Genomic DNA, 19,183 nt, shown 5'->3' with positions numbered 1-19,183 from the left:
ACACCTTCCCTCTTAATGAAGCTTTCTGCCAGGCAACATCTTCCATCACTTGGCTTGGCATGACTGTCACAGTAGTGATGTGTCGTTTATCACCAGTCTACAACCTCCTACTCCCTCCAGCACTGTCTGCTGCTTTGAGCTCATCTTATTCCACCTGACCCTCCTGCACTTTTCTGTTAAAATTCTTGTTAAATAACATCCTCCCAGGTCCAAGAAAGAACTTTATCGCTGAGATATTTTCACTGATTTCTCACCTCAGCTTCTGCACCCAATGAACTCACCCTTGATGATTTCAACCGTTCTCTTGACTCATCATCCCAGTAATCTCAGGATAAAAGATAAAACTCTCAATAAGCAGTAGGCCCCGGTTGGCTCTGTATATTCTCATGTTATGTGAAAAAAAGGATTGTACTGAGCACATAGTTTGGAAAAGATCTAGTACAGAGTGCAATACCACAATGAAATAGTGGTTAAGTACCATATGATTGTTAAACATGTCTTTACACATTGTTTACACACTGACACTTAATGGTGCATGTAATGGCATTACCAAGTTTCTGCAGAGAGTGCATACTTACCAGAACTTTGTTCGCCTGAGATCTAAGACAAAGGTACAAGTCCTCATTGGGGAGTTTCTTTCCGTTGACAATGCCACACCAGCATTCCATATTGAGGAACACCTTCGGTGGCAAACCACCTGTGAAGAGTTTGATTTTCCCATCAGTATCAGGAAGATAAATGTCTTGGTCCAGGCTGATGCTAACCTGCCATCCATCAGCATTGACAGTGTGATGCTGGAGGTTGCTGATATATCTAAGCTCCACACGGAATAATCTGTCACTCGATGCTGAAATCAGCACACGCGGCAGCTGTTGTACTCAAGATGAGTAAGATAGTGTGGAATAACAGTATGAGTGCTCAGCACACTCCTGTGCTGTGGTGAGACAACAAATGAGAGGCAGGAGAAAAGGCTGAACAGTTTCCACCTTCCCTACCTCAGTCATATTCTCAGCATCTCTCGGTAGGACAAAGTCACCAACTCAGAGGTCCCGGTGCTGATTCCATCAATATATACCCATTGACAGGCCAATGACGTTTGTACTGGCCTGACCATGTTCATCAGATGGATTACGACTCTTTCCCAAACACCTTCTTTATGGTGAACTAGCCATTGCATCAAACCTCCTGGGCATTCCCCCATATATTCAGACACCCACCCACAAATAAGATTCCTTGACATTGGCATCTGGGAATCAGTCACTGTTGGTGGAGACATCTGGAGACTGAGTACTTAGAAGGAATTGGAAGAGATGAGTAGAAATAAAAGCACTCGGCTGGACAAGAACAGGGCCCAGAAAAAAGGCCGGTGAATTGTGCACCTCCTCAGCCCGCTGTCGTCCTCTGCAACAAGTGAAACAGAATGGAGCTCCTGAGCCACACTGGGCTTTGCTTAATGCAATGCTTACCATCATGGTGGAAACTGTTATCTCATGAGACGAAAGACTGTCACCACGATGGTATTGCAGAATGAATATGGCAGTTTGTTATCTGTTTGCAATATTCCATCTTTTCTCTTCACAGAGCAAGGAAAGATCAGTCAATCATCATATACCCAAGGACAAATTATCACCCACAGTCATTGGCATCCACAGGCACTATCACCGTTAGACAATTTGAAAGCCATCGATACTGCTAATCATGAGGAAGCACAAGTGAAGCAATAAATATTGAGTAGGAAGTGTTAAAAGTGGTGATGATTGATGAGTCAGCTGATAGTTCTTGCTTAGTGCCTCTGGATAATAGAGGATTATGGACTTTTTCAAACTTTGTTCAAGTACAGATTCTTGTAGAAGGAAGAGCACTGAGGAATCACTAGACTTCTTGCATTGATATATCATTGAAATTCCGCTGCGCAGTCGGCCCACCGAGCCTGCACCAACAACAATCTCACCCAGACCCTATCCCCTTAACCCCACATATTTAGCCCGCTAATCCCCCTGATACTAATTTCACATAGCCAATCAACCTAATCCACACATCTTTGGAGGGAGGAAACTGAAGCACCCAGGGGAAACCCACACAGACACAGGGAGAATGTGCGAACTCCATACAGACAGTGACCTAAAGCTGGAATTGAACCCAAGTCCTTGGTGTTGTGAAGCAACAGTGCTAATCACTGTGCCACCATGCCACCCATGTCTGGATAATTTGTGTGTGTCTCACATTTGGATGCACATCGCCATGTATCAACGTCAGTACAACCGCTTTGGAGACCTCTGAACAGTAGATCCATTGGATAAGCAAATCAGCCTGTTTCATATTACTGCCATTTATTAATTCTACACCCATTTTGTCAAAAGATGCCGTTAGTTGTCAAATAAAGATATGCATCACAAGACAAAATGCAAACTGGGGTGGCAGGTAGAAGAATTATGCCAACGTTTGTGGCACCACTTACCTGTCTGCTTATATACAGAGATGGAGATGTTTCCGGTTTGCAAATGGGACATAAAGTATTTGACACCCTTGTGGCAGTACCCAGAAGCTCCGTTTGATGTGAAGATTGATAGTAGTGATGGCCTCCAACACCACTGGTATTATACTTAGTTATCTTATGTTCACAGAGGTCATAAGGAACTCGATTACACAGCTTGATTACCATCTCAGGTGTGAGCCTCTCTGGTAAACTCCATGGCCTAAGGATCAGCTCCTCCCTCTGTGACTAGGTCCTAGACTTCCTAACCCACGGACCGCAATCAGTAAGGATAGGCAACAACACCTCCTCCACAATTATCCTCAATGTCAGTGCCCCACAAGGCTGTGCCTTCAACCCGTTATTATACTCTTTATACACTTGTGGCCAAATTCTGCTCCAACTCCATTTTCAATTTTACTGATAACACGACGGCAGTGGGTCAGATCTCAAACAATGACAAGATAGAGTATAGGAATGAGATAGAATCTGGTGAACTGATGTAATGACAGTTATCTCTCCCTCAATGTCAACAAAATGAAGGAGATAATCATCGACTTCAGGAAGTGTGGTGGAGAATTTGCCCCTGTCTAACATTGGTAATACAGGCCCTGATTTTACCAGCATGGCCGGTCTGAAATTGGGGCAGACGAAGCTTGCAGAACGGCATTCTCTGTTGGCCTTGGGCATGATCTTAAGGACCTTGGGCTGTCGTGCTGGTAAAATCAGATCCATGGTCATCACAATGGTGATAAAGTGGAAATGTCAGGAACCTAAAGTTTTGAGATGTTCAGATCACCAACAACTTTTCCTGGTCCCTCCGCACTGACACTATAATTAGGAAAGCCCATCCTCAGGAATCTATGAAAGTTTGGCATGTCCACTACGAGTCTCACCAATTTTATACATGTGCACCATAGAAAGCATCCTTTCTGGATGTATCACAGCTTGATATGGCTCATGCTCTGACCAAAACTGCAAGTACGAAGGGCTGTGAACATAATCCAGTCCATCACGCAAACCATTGACTCCATCTACTCCCACTGGTTCAGAAAAGCAACCTGTATAATCAAGGACCCCACGCACCCTGGACATTCTCTCTTCCACTTTCTTCCATTGTGAAAAAGGTACAAAAGTGTGAGATCAACTGACTCAAGGACAGTTCTTCCCTGCTGACAGCAGGCTTTTGAATGGAACTGCCTTATATTAAGCTGATCTTTCTCCAGCCCTAGCTATACTGGAACACTATATTCTGCACCATCTCCTTTCCTTCTCCCCTCTGTATTCTATAAACGGTATGTTTTGTCTGTATAACGTGCAAGAAACAATACTTTTCACTGCATTACAAATACATGTGACAATAATCAAATCAAGTCAAATGTTTTGCATCATCAGGTAGCTGACTATTGCAAAAGACCATCTGCCTACAGATGTCTACTATAACTCATAAACCTCCCATGACTTCTCTACTCATGGATCCCATCTTTTCAGACCTCTCCATAAAATGTCCAACACTGGCTGTTAAATCTATTTTTCTGTTTTTTTAAAAAAAGCAAGCTCTAAGCAGTTCTTCCATTATTCCTCAAGACATTTCCAACTTGTAACCCTCATTCCTGACATATCTGAATTTCTGTGGAATAACTGCTTTTCAATATAGCTTTGCAGCTGCAATTTTAGCTGCTCATTCTTGATCAAATGTAAATAAGACCCATTTCCAACATTATTTTACACTTTTTTTGAGGAGCAGCATTGGTCAGCACCAGTTGCCACTTTCCCTACCTCAGCTAAGCATCTACTCTTCATTAAACCATCTGAATGGGGGAGTGTCTCATCTGGTTTTTTTTTGCTTTTTTTTAAACGCAAATTCCTATTTGCATATTTCACAGGGAAAACATTTGAATTCTTGCGACTGCTTTTCTTTTCAACATCATTTGAGAAGAATGATCGAAGCATAATGAATCTGAACTTGCATTGCATAATGAAAGACTAATTAGCACTCATACTGCTTCCAATTCCAGCCCACAAAGGAATGTAGTGTACTATTAAATCCATCGTTTTTGGCTCTCTACCTAATTAATTTTTAATGTATGATGTAAATTGAATACATTATGAGGGCCCAAGGGATGTGATTTATATTTTGCTCATGACATAAAGGATAACTCACTTGAGACTTGGCTTATAGGTAATCAGATCAGCCAGCTTATCAGATATAAATCATATCTGGCAGGTTTACTTAATGTAACCACTACACAAATCATGGGGCAGTGAATAGAGAAGGAAACTGTCTTAGGAAATGAGCTTCTGGTGACTTCACGTTCAGTATAGCAGCATGAAGAAACATCTCCTGGTCAGCTGCTGGTTGTTGCATAAATAAGAAACAGTAGCAAACAGCATCCTCAGAAAAGGCACCTTCGGAAAAGCTGCAGGTTGTATCGGGATCCTACTCAAAATCAGGACCTGAAAATCATCGTTCCCTCCAGCCCTGGCTCCAACCTCAGAATGCAGAGTGGGATTGCAAAGCTTTAGTCCATGGCAGATCAAGAAAATGCCAGTCTTGACTTTGGCCTGTGTGCCTCCCAATCTGAAATTCAAATTAGAATAATTTGCCCCTCAGCCTCCATCTCAAGCACTGCAGCTGGATTAAGCAAAACGTGAAGTCAACAATCAATGTTTTACCCCCCCCCTCCCCCAACTCCTACATTCACAAGAAGGCAGAAACTCACATCACTCACCCTGCCTCTGCAAAAATAAGATTTTAGTGTCATTGTTAAGGAAGATGTAGAATTTCAGGATTTTCCAGTACAGTTTCCGAACAATGAAACTGATTGTGACTAACATTTTCAACTTTGCCGTACTCTGTCCAAAATTGGGACGGAGATGTGAGTCCTTTCCCAGCACAAGGTGCAAGTCTGAGATACAGCAATCAACACAGAATGAAGTAATTTGTGATCAGAAACTCATTCATCAGAAACTCTTCTCTCAACCCCCATTTTCGCTTCTAGTTACACACAGCCTGAACACGGCCCTAACCAAAGTCAAAATTGACATCCTCCATGATTGAAGTTGTCTTGTCCTTCTTAACTTGCACTAATGCAAAGACATTATCTCTGCCTGAGAATTGGATGGATACCACCGCAGAACGAAATGGATGATTGCTTTGGAGTCTGTCCCCCAACAGTAAAACATTCTTCGACCAAGGATTATGTGATGTGGGATTTAACTTTAGCCAGCCAGACCAGCGTTGGAAGAACAGAGTATATTCCAATGACCTAACTTCATTTCTAGCATTTAAACTGTCTGTGCTTTACAGTGTTGTTCAAGATGTTAACAAATGCCATGACATGAGCAAGCATGATAATGAAATGTTGGTAGTTTGTTATCAGAAGATAATGTTGATTCTTCAGGCAAAACTGATTTTTCTTGAGTTATGTGGTTAGCAACATTATGTCAGCTGAAATGACCAACTTGACATTTCATGAAAGGATTACTGCCTTTTAATTCACTGAGTACATTCTGAATAAATAAGAGATAGCAGAATGTGGAAATGAACTTAATGTACAGGTATTAGAATGCCTTTTCGAGCGTAATTTTGATCAGTTTTATATCTGCTGGAAGCGTGATTTTGTGCAGGTTGATAAATAACATTTTAGAAATATAATTTGTGTGTTTATTTTATAAATTGTCAGATATGTTCCCACACCGAATGATATTGAGAAGTACAAAATGTATAAAGGCTCTCAGGCTGACCTCCATGTTGTTGACCAATACATGATGGAGGTAAGTAGTTGTATTTGACCTTGTGCTTCCCATGTTTCTGAGCAAGTATTTAATTCTGCAATGATTGTAGATAATATGAAAGATAGACATGCTTTTTAGAACATTGGTTCCAAGTATTGTTGGGGAATAGTGCGTATATAATTTCTGCAAAGTGTCTAGTTGTAACAATACATTGAATGACAAGGGCTTCCAGAGTTGTTGTTCAATTGCTATTTGAAAGGCATCAAAAAGGAACTTCAGAATGTTTCTATTGGACTTGTAGTCATTCTCATCCTTGAGTAAATTTTGTGGAGTCCCTGTCTACAATTGTATCAAGGCTATTGAAAGCAGCTGTCTGTATCGGCTGTGTTACCTTTGCCATATTTTGCAATATTTTGACTGCTTATAGTTGTAAACTTGAGGCATTTTTTTATACAGAATCCCAACAATGCAAAGGAGGCCATTCAGCCCATCAAGTCTACACAACTCTCCAAAAGAGCATCTTAGTCAGGCCCACCCTGAGTAAAATTTCTTACTCCAGATGCTATTCTTTGTAGCTGGATAGTTGCTAGATTCTTTCTCTATGATATATTTAAATGCACGAAGTCAGGTAAAACAATAATACTCGTGGATGGGATGAGAAGGTTGTGTCATGAGGAGAGATGGAGCAGAATTAGGATCTCAGGTTAAAAGCCCAACCATTAAGCCTGAGATAAGGAGGATTTGTTTTAACTTGGAGGAATGTGAACCTTTGGAATTCTCTACCCTGGTGGGTGTAAGTGCTCAGTTGTTGGGTATGTTGAAAACAGAGATCAGTAGATTGTTGACAACTCAGGTGATAGAATATGAGGATAGATGAGAAAATGGATTTGAGGGAGAAGATTACCTGTGGTGTTATGAAATAGCAAAGGCAGCTGAAATGGCTAAATGATAGCAGGACAGGTGGAGAAATTAGTTAATGAATTTTTAGGATCCTGGCCTTTATAAGTGGGGAATAGAGTACAAAAACAAGTCAAGGTAAACCTATATAAATCGATATAAACAGTTGGTTCAAACTCAACAGGATTATTGTATCCACGTTCTGGTTACTGTACGTTAAGAATTATGTGAAGGCAGTAGAAATACTGCAGAAAAGGTTCACGAGAATGGTTTCAGGAATGAGGACGTTCCAGTATATAGATGGATTGGAGAAGCCAGAGGCATTCTCCTTGAACAAGAGAAGATTAAGAAGTGATTGAAATCAGAGGATAGAGTAGATCGAGAGAAACTACTCCTGTTGATGGAAGGAACGGGAGCCAGGGGTCACTCATTTACGGTGAACGGCAAAAGAAACAATGGTGACATGAGGTAAAATTATTTTATACAGCGAGTGGCTATAATCTGGAATATATTACCTGAAAGTGTGGTGGAGGTAGTTTCTGTTGTCAGGTTGCATGTTATCCCATGAAATTCTACGGGTTTGTGTCTGGAAAATAACCACCAAGGCATCCACTATCACCTCCGCCATTTCTTTCAGAACCCTCGGATGCATTCCATCCGGTCCTGGGGACTTGTCCACAATCAGTCCCTCCAGTCTGTCGAGCACCGCCTCTCTAGTAACAGTAATGTCATTAAGACCCTCCAGTCCTACCACCTTTCCATCGCTAACACCCGGCAAATTATTCACGTCCTCCTCCGTGAAGACAGAAACAAAAAAGTTATTCAAGACCTTAGCCATATCCCCATCCCCTACCACTAGGTCCCCTTTCTCATCCGCTAAGGGACCAACGTTCACCCTAGCCAGCCTCTTCCTTTTTATATATTTATAAAAACTCTTGCTATCCTTTTTTATATTAAGTGCTAGCCCAGCTTCATAGCTTCTTCTACCCTCCTTTATCAACTTTTTTGTCAATCTTTGTTGACATTTAAACCTTTCCCAATCCTCTTCTCGCCCACTGCTCTTAGCTACTCTAAATTCCTCCGCTTTTAATTTAACACTTTCCTTCACCTCCTTCGTTATCCACGGCTTATTACCTCTCTTCCTACTGTCCTTTTTAACCATCGGAATAAATTTCTGCTGAGCACCAAGAAAGATCTCCTTAAAGATCCTCCACTGCTCCTCAGCAGACCTACCTTCCAACGCGCTCCCCCAGTCCACATTCGCCAATTCTTCTCTCATCCTACCATACTCCCCTCTATTCAAACAAAGGACACGTGTCCGGGAACCCACTTTCTCCTCCTCCATCTGCAACAGAAACTCCACCATACAATGATCACTCTCTCCAAGAGGATCCTTCACCTCAAGGTCCCTAATTCTACCCGCCTCATTACATGAGGATGTGTCTAGGGCGGTGGATAGAGGAGAGCCGGTGGATGTGGTCTTTCTGGATTTTCAGAAGGCGTTTGATAAGGTACCTCACAAGAGGTTACTGCAGAAGGTCAGAGGACATGGAGTTGGGGGTAGGGTGTTAGCGTGGATAGAGGATTGGTTGTCAAATAGGAGGCAGAGAGTGGGGGTCAATGGGTGCTATTCGGATTGGCGGTTGGTGACTAGTGGGGTGCCCCAGGGGTCGGTGCTGGGGCCTCAGCTATTTACCATTTATATAGATGATCTGGAGGAGGGAACCGAGTGTAGGGTGTCGAAATTTGCTGATGACACCAAGATTGGGGGAAAGGCAAATTGTGTGGAGGGTGTGGAGAGTCTGCAGAAGGATCTAGATAGGCTGGGCGAATGGGCCAGGAAATGGCAAATGGAATTTAATGTTGGCAAGTGTGAGGTGGTCCACTTTGGTAGGAAGAATGGTAGGAAGGACTATTACTTACGTGGCGAAAAACTGCAGCAGGCGACGGTGCAGAGGGACCTCGGGGTCCTTGTGCATGAGTCGCAAAAACCCAGCCTGCAGGTGCAGCAGGTGGTCAGGAAGGCGAATGGGATGCTGGCCTTCATAGCGAGGGGGATTGAATATAAAAGTAGGGAGGTCTTGCTGCAGCTGTATAGGGCATTGGTGAGGCCGCAGCTGGAGTACTGTGTGCAGTTTTGGGCGCCGCACCTGCGCAAGGATATTTTGGCCTTGGAGGGAGTGCAGAGGAGGTTTACTAGGCTGATACCGGAGTTGAGGGGGTTGAGCTATGAGGAGAGGCTGAATAAACTAGGCTTGTACTCGTTAGAGTTTAGAAGAATGAGGGGAGATCTCATTGAGACGTATAAGATGATGAATGGGATGGATAGGATAGAGGTGGAAAGACTCTTCCCGCTCAAAAAAGACAGTAGGACTAGGGGGCACAGCCTCAAGATAAAGGGGGGGCGGTTCAGAACGGAGTTGAGGAGGAACTTCTTCACTCAAAGGGTGGTGAATCTCTGGAATTCTCTGCCCGTTGAAGTGGTGGAGGCTGCCTCGCTAAATATTTTTAAGAAGCGGGTTGATGGGTTTTTGATAAGAGAGGGGATTAAGGGTTATGGGGAGAGGGCGGGAAAGTGGAACTGAGCCATGACAGATCAGCCATGATCTTATTGAATGGCGGGGCAGGCTCGAAGGGCCAGATGGCCTACTCCTGCTCCTATTTCTTATGTTCTTATGTTCTTATGTATGGTTGAACAATAGTTGTTTATTAATAATATATAACTATACACATTTATATAGGATACAGTCCTGGCTAATTGCTAGCTCCATGCCAATTTCAATGAGACTCTACAGTCTCCTACTCACATGTGACTCTCTATCGTATAATATGGGCAGTGCTGTTACCCGAGTCCCACATTAACTCTTACAGTCCTGAACACTCTAAAACTACAGTGTCAGTCAAGGCCTTCAAAATTTGTTAATTATCTGAAGATAAGATAACTTACAGTTACGGGGAAAAGACAAGGGACTGGGACTTGGGTGAGTTGCTCTTGCAGAGAGCAGATGGCCTGCTTCTGTGCTGTACAACGATTTAATGATTTTATGATAGGAAAAGAGTAAAAGCAAAATCATTAGTCAACAAGATCAAATGCATTTGAAGAAGTAGAGCTTTTTTATATTAGCATGAGGTATATCAACATAGGTCACCTTTGAGCTAAGTGAGAGCGCTTCATTCGAGATAAGTGAGGTTTACTGAATCTCCCTGCTATCAGCCTTTGCTAATTTTTTATATCTTTTTTAAAAATGATGCATAATGGCAGTGTTATACAGATTTCCTTTCCTCAGTTAGCTCTGTTCCACTTCTGAAGGCACAAACTCAATCTGAGTACAGTTCTAGGTTGGCTATCGACTCTCCTTTCTAAAGTGAAGGTTCTTCATGCATAAGTATCAGCAACAGGACTTCTCAGCTGTACACGGTGGGTCTGACTGTGCCCTCATTTTGCATCAGCACACTTGCGCCTTCATACAAAGGTGGCCAGACAGGGACCTGGAATGGAAACATTGCGCGGGATTTTTCTCCCACTCCTGGGCATATTTTATGGTGGCGAGAGGTGGTTTTACAAATGCTGATGGTGGGATCTTATGGTCCTGCCATTGTCAACGGGGTTTCCCGTTGAATGCAACCCTCGCCGTTGGGAAACCCATGGCAGGGATGCGTCATCACCAGGACTGTAAGATCTCGCTGACATAAACAGGAGCAAGATTTTGGCAGTTGGCTGATAACTCTACAGCCTTGTTGTCATGTACACCAGTTGCAGCAGCCCAGCTGAGATTGGCTGACACCCCATGAACCAGAGTTTTATGACTGAAAGGACGTGCTGCTGGCTTGACACCTAAATAACAATTTATTGTGGTGTGACTAACTGATATGCTAAGCATTACAATATGAGACTGGTTTTAACAATATCAGGAATAGCGAAGTTGTGTTTTTAATGGTTGTTTAGCTAACTGACTGAAATTAGAAAATGTTCCATTAATGGCATCGTTGCTGATATTACGCTCACAATGTTTTTCTACAGATGTGCAACATCCCCTATCTGAGTCATAGACTGGACCTCATTCTGAGCATACGAGAATTTCCAGAAACCGTCAATGACCTTCAGCCGGTAAGAAATATTGGGCAACGGTAACAACAGAAAACACCCATTTAGCAGAGAAGATTTCCTCTGAAGTTGCACTATTAGAAAAGACTGATGCATACAGCGAAGGTGAAGAGGGGAACTGAGAAGTTACTTTCCTTTATGAGACAAAAGCACAAACAAGTGATCCATAAATAGAGGGCTGGACACAACAATCATCCATATTGGATGCCCATACCTTCATTTTGTCCAGTGCCACTGTTTGGTGGGGTACTTTGCCAATCCTACTCAGCACACCACTGTTAAGATCAGTAGAAGTGCATCCACAAGCAGCATCTGTTCAACACTCCAGCACTGCCTGGGCATTGCTCCAGGGCACTGCCCAGGCAGTTTCTAGGATGGGGGTGTTGCATTGGGGGTTGGGGAGAGGTAGTGGGAGTGGGCAGAGTTCCGTTGGGACAGTGCCGGGGGAGAGGATTTCCAATGGGATGATGGCTGGTAGAGTTGGTGGGAGTGGATGTGGTGTTTCACTGTTGATTCATTTACAGTGGGGTTCCCTTTGATTATTTAAATGCCTAAGTTGCCAATGGCATGTGCTCAATTAGAGCCCACCTCACCAGCATGATGTGGGACCTGCCCCTTTCATTTTCTTTTGCTGAAGTGTCTAAAAGAACAGCAAGAAAATCCAGCAGCACAACAGCACATAGCAAAGTGACTGATAAAGTCTTTGGACTTCCTGTCAGACAACAGGATCTAAGATCCACATAATTATCACGAGTGGTTAGCACTTCTGCCTCACAGCACCAGGTAAGATGCTCTTTTGGAGAGTCAGTACAGACTTGATGGGCCAAATAGCCTCCTTCTGCATTGTAGGGATTCTATGATTCTATAAAGGCATAGATTTTGCAGTCAGCGGAAAACAAACATTAATGCTCTTACAATTGCCTAAAGACTTCCTGTGGGCTTTAAGACCATGATTAGCACCTCTGAGAGAGATATGGAGCTGAAAAGTAAGGATGTTATGCTAAACCTTCATCAAACCTTGGTTCAACCGCATTCTGAGTACTGTATGTAGTTCTGCCCACCATATTATAAAAAGGATATGGAGGCTCTAGAAAGGGCACAGAGAGTATTTATAAGAATGGTATCAGAAATGTGTGGGCATACATGTCAGAAAATATTCAGAAGCTGGCTCTTTACTTTTAGATAAAAAGGAGGCTGAGAGATGACCTAATAAAAAGATTTTAATAGCATGAACGCAGGGAAAATGGTTCTTCTTGTGGGGAAGAAGCTATTAATATATAGTCATCAAGAAAACCAGTAGGGAATTGAGAAGAAATCTCTTCATCCAAAGTGATATGGATGTAGATCTCACTACAACAAGGAACGGTTAAAGTGAAAAGCATCAATGCATTTTATTTAAAGCTAAATAAGCATTTGATGAAGAAGGGAATAGATAGTTATGATGGCAGATTTAGTTTAGAAAAGATGAGAGATGCTGGACTGCAGCATACTAAATGGTATGGGCTGCTGGGTTGATTGGCCTGTTTCTCTGTCTTATATCTTATGGAATCCTATTTAAGTTAAAACAATGTAGTGCCCTCTATAGAGGATCTGATACCTTGTGAGCAGGGCAAAAATGTCCCTCAATTAACTAGAAACGAAGAGTCCTTATTGAGGTATGCTGAGTTCAAACCAGGAAGTTTATTAGATTAATTCAATGTAAAATCATGTACAAAAATCAAAGTAAGGGGCTAAGAAACTTGGAAATAAGAGAGAGAGAGATAAGAAACAGATAAAAAATTTTTTTTTGGTTTTTGTGTTTATTTTTAAAATATCCAACAATGATTAAACTCTGAAGGAATGAGACTGCACATTTGAAAACATATCTGCAGTGCCAGTTAGCTTAGTTGGCTGTAATTAAGACCTATCACACTTTTAAAAATTCACTCGCAATTGAATGAACAAGACCTAATTTCTTCCAGTGTATTTACAAGTTATATAGCGAATAATCTCATAGCGGTTCCGTGTTTGAATGTCAAATGTCTTGGTGAGATGCAGGTCTAGAAGTTTATGGATGAGCAGAGTAAATTGGACATAACTTCCAGATTTCCATGTTTAACAAAATGCATGGACACTGGAAGTTGCAGTCTAATTTCTTAATAATAGTGAGCATTGATAGCCTCACTGTAATTCCCACCTCAAAATCTGGTCCATTATCACTCCTTTTCATAGCATCATAGAATCCCTACAGTGCAGAAAAGACAATTTGGCTCATCAAGTCTGCACCAACCCAAAGCCGGAATTGAACCCTAGAAGTATGAGACAGCAGTGATAACCACTGTGACACCATTAGCACTGTAACTATGGGACTACGCACATTACTTTGTAGTGATTAGACTGAACCCTAGAAGACACTGTATAGAGCTGCATGAAATTACTCCTATTTCAAGTAAAATAAATATAGACCGCTCTGATAAAAGCATGTTCCATTTGCTAAGGAGAAAATCACATATAGGGAACTGTTTTAAAACCAGGTCACTGTTTCCATCACAGCTGACTGATCCAATTGCCAGAAATGATATATTGCGATAATGTTCTGGTCAACAACATGACCTAGATTTTCAAACTGTGTTTTCATTACTGCCAAACATACGCTGAGATTAGTTTCCTGCTCTCCCACCTGCCTGTGTTTTTGGAGGTACCCTTCCACTTCGATTCTGGAAAAGGTGAGAGGAGATGATTTAGTTTAAAAGAGCAAGGTGGGAGCCTCAACAATAGAAAAAAGTTGCCAATACCAACTAAATAACAGTATTCCACCCTCTGGGTATCATTACTGATGATTCCTTTATCAGGTTTACTTATATTTAAGCAAGTGCTAACAAAAATGACCCAAGAAGATCACTACAGACACTCCAGCATAGGTCATCCGCCATTTTAAATGCTCATTACAACCGTTATCGGTGCAACTTGGTAGTGACTGTACCACCTATAGGATAGCCTGCTGCAATTCGCCAAAGCTCCTTTGACAGCATCTCCCAAATTTACAACCTTCACCACCCAGAAGCATTGGCAAAGTGGTTGTATGGGAACACTAGGACCTCTAACTCACACACCATCATAACTCAGACCTATGTCAACATTCCTTCATCATCGCATTGTCATCCTGACACTCCCTCCCTAACAGAACAATGGGAGCAGCTTCATGGCATGGACTCCAATGACTACACTTCTCCCAGACTACGTCGTATGAAGCACCTGACAATAGCACATTAAAGGTGTAATGTGAATGAAAGATGTTATTGTTCAAGAAGTTCCATCACCATCTTCACATGGCCGACTAGAGGCAGACAACAAATGATAGCCTTTCCAGCGACACCCGTATGCCAAGAAATTTGAGTGGACACCTCTTTAATTTAGATGACGATCTAATTATTTGTCAAGAAATGTGCATCAAGTATATAAATGGGAAAGGATTAGAGGGATATGGGCCAAGCGTGGGCAATTTGGACTAGCTGGAAGGGCACCATGGGTAGCATGAACTAGTTGGGCCAAAGGGCCTGTTTCTGCACTGTATTGCTCTATGACTCTATGACCCAGAATACCCTGCCTCCTGGGAAAATTTATGAAGCTCATTTCAGCCCAGGATCTGCCTAGCACCAATTCCAAGCATCCATTCCGTCAAATGTTGGCCTGCAATTGAGAAGCCATTTTTCCAGGCTTCTCCATTAGATAATTTTCTTTCTGCCCAGCATTTCATCTCCTAGTAATTATTTATGCTGAAGCTCTGCCCTCACCAGTAGGTCAATTGTATTATTTAAAATCTGACCCAGGTGATCAAACAATGTGATGAATAAGCAAGTTGGCTAGGTTATGGGCCACGTTTATAATCAGGATTTCATAATCACCCGATATTTTCTTTCCAAGAATACTCAATACTGAAAGATGGATGGTGGCAGAGTTATTTGATAACTCTCATACTGATGACATTAAATAACAATCTGTGACAGTTATACGAGCAGTGAATTACTTGCATGCTCTAAATTTTATTCTCTTCCACCACACTCCTCTTTAATTAGACAATGGAAGAGTTCAATACACACGCTGCAGCAAAGAAAACATTAATACCGCTTTTTATTTGTGAAGCCTCAGTGGATCCACTGCTAAACCAGTCCTATCCTCCCTGCCCACCCCACCTTCTTTAGGGCTGAATGGCGTGTGAGATACTAATCATAGCTTGTTGATCTATTATTTTTTAATGAGCACAAGTAAGCAGAATTTGATATGATTTCTGTGGGCAAGCTGGGAATCAAGACTATGAAAGGAGGACTAAAAAGGTGATTTCAGTTGCGAATTTTGTAGTTAACCTCTCCCCTGCGTACTGTACTGGTGGCTGGAGTATTCAGTTTGCGATTGTTGACTCCAGGTAGTGCTACTACGGTTGCTATGGAGAAAGGTAACTGAAGTTCCTGAACACATTCTGCATTAGCAGTTTGATGCTCTTAAGCCACTGTTGGAATGTAGCAGACAATTGTCAACACTTTTACTTTTGTTTTATTTGACAAAAGACAGTCCTTTATCCTGGAGAACTGGAGCACCTAAAACAAATCAACAACATCGTTTGTGCTGGTGATGACATGTGACAAATTATTCCCATTCTGTGCAAAGTAATGGAAGCACCTATACATGAGTTCATTTTTACACAGCCTCAGCATTGTGTTTTTTCAGTCTTGCTGCCACTTTTTACAGCCTTGGATCTGTCTACGATTGGTGAGTTGCATAGTTTTCTCTCTTAGGTAGCTCATTGTTTCCCTGTGAAACACTGTGCTGCTTGTCCTTTTCGGAGCATGTTGAAGAAGAAGGGAATGATAAGAAAAAAATGAACAGGCAGAATGCAGCCACAGTATTTTGCTTAACTGGAATGACAGAGAACAACATTGAGGTAGCAAAGCAAGGAGCTTTTCAAAGATATTAGTGCAAGTTGTCTGACAGGGGAAGATTTTAACCTCTTCCCCAAAAAGTGTGTGTTTGGGATGTGGTGAGATGTTAAAACTCTAATTATAGTGTGCTTTTGGTGAGTCAGTTCAGACTCAATGGGCCAAATGGCCTCTGATTGCACTGTTGGGATTCTGTGGTTCTATCACTTCTGGCTTGAGCAGAAGCAGAACAAGGGGCGGGCGGACAAACCGCTCCTGGGAGATGAGTTGGCCATTAAACATTTTAGTGAGGCCAGCAGATCAGATTTAACCTAGCTCTAAAAACCTGGGACTGAATTGCACTAGTTCTTTGGAGAGAGGTTGGGAGGTTAGGAAGCTGTCAATATGATGTAGGAAGGTGTCAAGTGGTGTGCCAGATGTGCACCCATCGTCATACTATTGTGCCAGCAGAAGGAAAGATGGCAGATTGCCCATGAGCCGGAAGTCCAAAAAACCACCTAAGTTGACAATTTGGCCTCCTCCTGCCTCCGCTGACATTTTACCAGCAGTGGAGGGACTGCAGCTGCATTAACAGGCTGTTAGGTAAACCTTAGTTGCCTCCCAGCAGGCTCCAGCATCAGGGGTAAGGGGTCCTCATTGTTGGACATTCTTGGCTTGCCAAGGGTTCATCCCGCAGTAATGGCACTGCCTATCCTCAGCAACTACCCCCTTCCATCTCTCTTTTCCATCACTCCCCCCCACCACCACCATCACAATCCTCCGCACCCCCCCCCCCGACCAGATTCCAGAGTGCAGAGTGATCAAGCTTCACATCCTTCACAGAGGGTGATCTCCTGGCCATCTGATTGCCAGCCTGTGGTGATTGGGCTCAAGAGGGGCGTCACAGGGCTGTGGGGGCTTGGGAAGAGGACATTGCAAGGGAGAAGGGAAATTGCAGGTGGCCATAAAGTGACAAGAGGGGATTGCAGGCAGTTAAGCATCAGGAGAACTGCATTATATCCATTTTGTTAGTTAATGTGCCTTGGAGTTAGGAGCTTGGCAGGCCAATAAAAAAACTGAAGATTTTTGTACTTGTTTTCTACAAATGCAGTGAAATAGGCTGAGTTAACTCAGACACATAGCAAAGGATCAGTGATGCTCTTCCCAGTTCTATGCCCAGAAATACATCTGTAGATGAGTTGAAGGATCAGAGTGTACTTAATGGGAATGAGGATCTTTGTTTCATGAAGATGGAAAGGATGTCTGATGTTATGTTTATAGGATTATCCTCAATGCAGTGGTATCCTCTCCCAATAGAGGCGAGTTTATGTTACTGATAAATTGATGGGTAATTTTAATCCCCCTCAAACAACGATTTGCATTTGGAACCCAGGTACAATTACCTTCAGCTTCAGTGGTCTCTCAGGCTCTCATTGCCAACACATTGGCTCACCGGTTAACAACTGAGGGTACTATATTATACTGCACTTCGAGTCATCAGACAACTGGTTCCCTCTGCAAGAGACCCACACATTTTAGCAGCTACGTTAAAGACTTTTACCTGGATTTACCATGTCACCTTCTCACTAAATAGGTAGTTTCCTTGAACCAAACCCTCAATGATATATTTTAACTTAAATCACCCCCTATCGCATTGACACACCGCAAGTCACTTTACATAATTTATTCAAGTGCATTTGAAATGCAGCGAATTCTCCAACCGCTCCACCCTCTTCTGCCATCGATTTTTTTCTTTCGATTTCCTGCAGTTGTCTAAAGTTCATCAGCATTTCCTTTGGGATATATCCATGGCAGTTTTACAAAAGTGATGCAGGTTATCTGCCTTGCTCCCCATAATATACTGTTATATTGACAGTATAATTGATAGAATATACTGTATGGCAGTGGAAACCCTCTAAGGTAGCCCAGTTTTGGATTCATGACAATCCTTCTGATGATGCATCAGTTTGTTAATCTCATCTCCCAAGGTGCCAACCTTCAGCCCCAGGATAAGTTTCTGAATGCTATGGTATTTGAGCTCTACCTCATTATAGATTGCCACAGGTCATATCCTAAGCTGGAGTGAGATCTGTCATTTTTGATCATTGACAAGGAGAAAGATCACATTTCCAAGTTTCATGGGTATTTGATGAATGTATGATATACCCTGTGCTTTGATTAATTTTTTTGTGTGTAGAACTCTATGCTAATCATCCCATGATGCTCTTTAGGTACATCAACCTCTTACCCTGTTATGTTTCATACTGCCCTACAGTTTCTCCAGCTCTGCCACCAGAATGTAAGTGGAAATATCTGCGGCTGTTTACACATTAATGCCCTTAAAAGCTTTTCCCAGAGCATCCTGGCAGCTGTTAGTAAGATTTCAGGGCCTTCCCTCTTAAGTCATTATTATGTCCTTGGAAAATGGAGAATAAAGAATATAGGAATAGAAGTAGGGCATTTAGCCCTTCAAACCTGTTCTACCATTCTGTTAGATCATGGTTGATCTTATCTCTATCTAATCACTTTTATTCTATATCCCTTAATATCCTTGGCTAACAACAAGCTGTTCATCTGAGGTTTGAAATTTTCAATTGTTTTAGTCGCACCAGCTTTTTTGAAGGAAAGATTGCCAGATTTTTGTTACCCTATGTGTGGTGAAGTGGTTCCTAATTTTAAAATTATGTTCCTTTGTTCTGGACTCCAGAAAAAAGGAAATGGTTGCTCTATATCTATGCCATCAATTCCTCTAAGTAATTTAAGAAGTTCAAATCCATTGCTCCTTAATCTTTGGTATTCAAGGGAGTACTTTATAATTTAATCCTTTTATCCCTGGTGTCATTCTGGTGAACTGCTCCGCCTTCAAGGCCAACACACCCATCCTGAGGAGCAATGGCCAGACTGAATAAAATATACTAAATGGGGATTAACCAGAGCTTTATATAATGGAAATGTAACTTCCATGCCCATGTATTTTAGATAATGCCTTTAGTCCAACAGCCTTTTGTTTTGTACTTGTCCACTAGCTTTTAATGATTGCTGTGCCTGAATTCCCAAATTTCTCAGCACCTCCACAGA

General features: G+C 42.2%; 1 protein-coding gene across 1 annotated transcript in view; it reads left to right on the top strand.

Annotated features, from left to right (window-relative positions):
* Positions 1-19,183, top strand: part of LOC145353970 (uncharacterized) — a 108,045-nt gene that overhangs the window by 67,069 nt on the left and 21,793 nt on the right. The window contains exons 10-11 of the mRNA XM_080205018.1: positions 6,160-6,250; positions 11,130-11,216. Of these exons, the coding sequence (XP_080061144.1) occupies positions 6,160-6,250; positions 11,130-11,216 (178 nt within the window). The remainder of the gene's footprint in view (positions 1-6,159; positions 6,251-11,129; positions 11,217-19,183) is intronic.

Source organism: Carcharhinus amblyrhynchos, chromosome 16 (genome assembly GCF_965287045.1).
Source record: "Carcharhinus amblyrhynchos chromosome 16, sCarAmb.v2.hapA, whole genome shotgun sequence".
Taxonomy (NCBI): Eukaryota; Metazoa; Chordata; class Chondrichthyes; order Carcharhiniformes; family Carcharhinidae; genus Carcharhinus; species Carcharhinus amblyrhynchos.
Note: the sequence above shows the minus strand (reverse complement) of the source record. Positions and strands in the feature narration are given on the sequence as shown.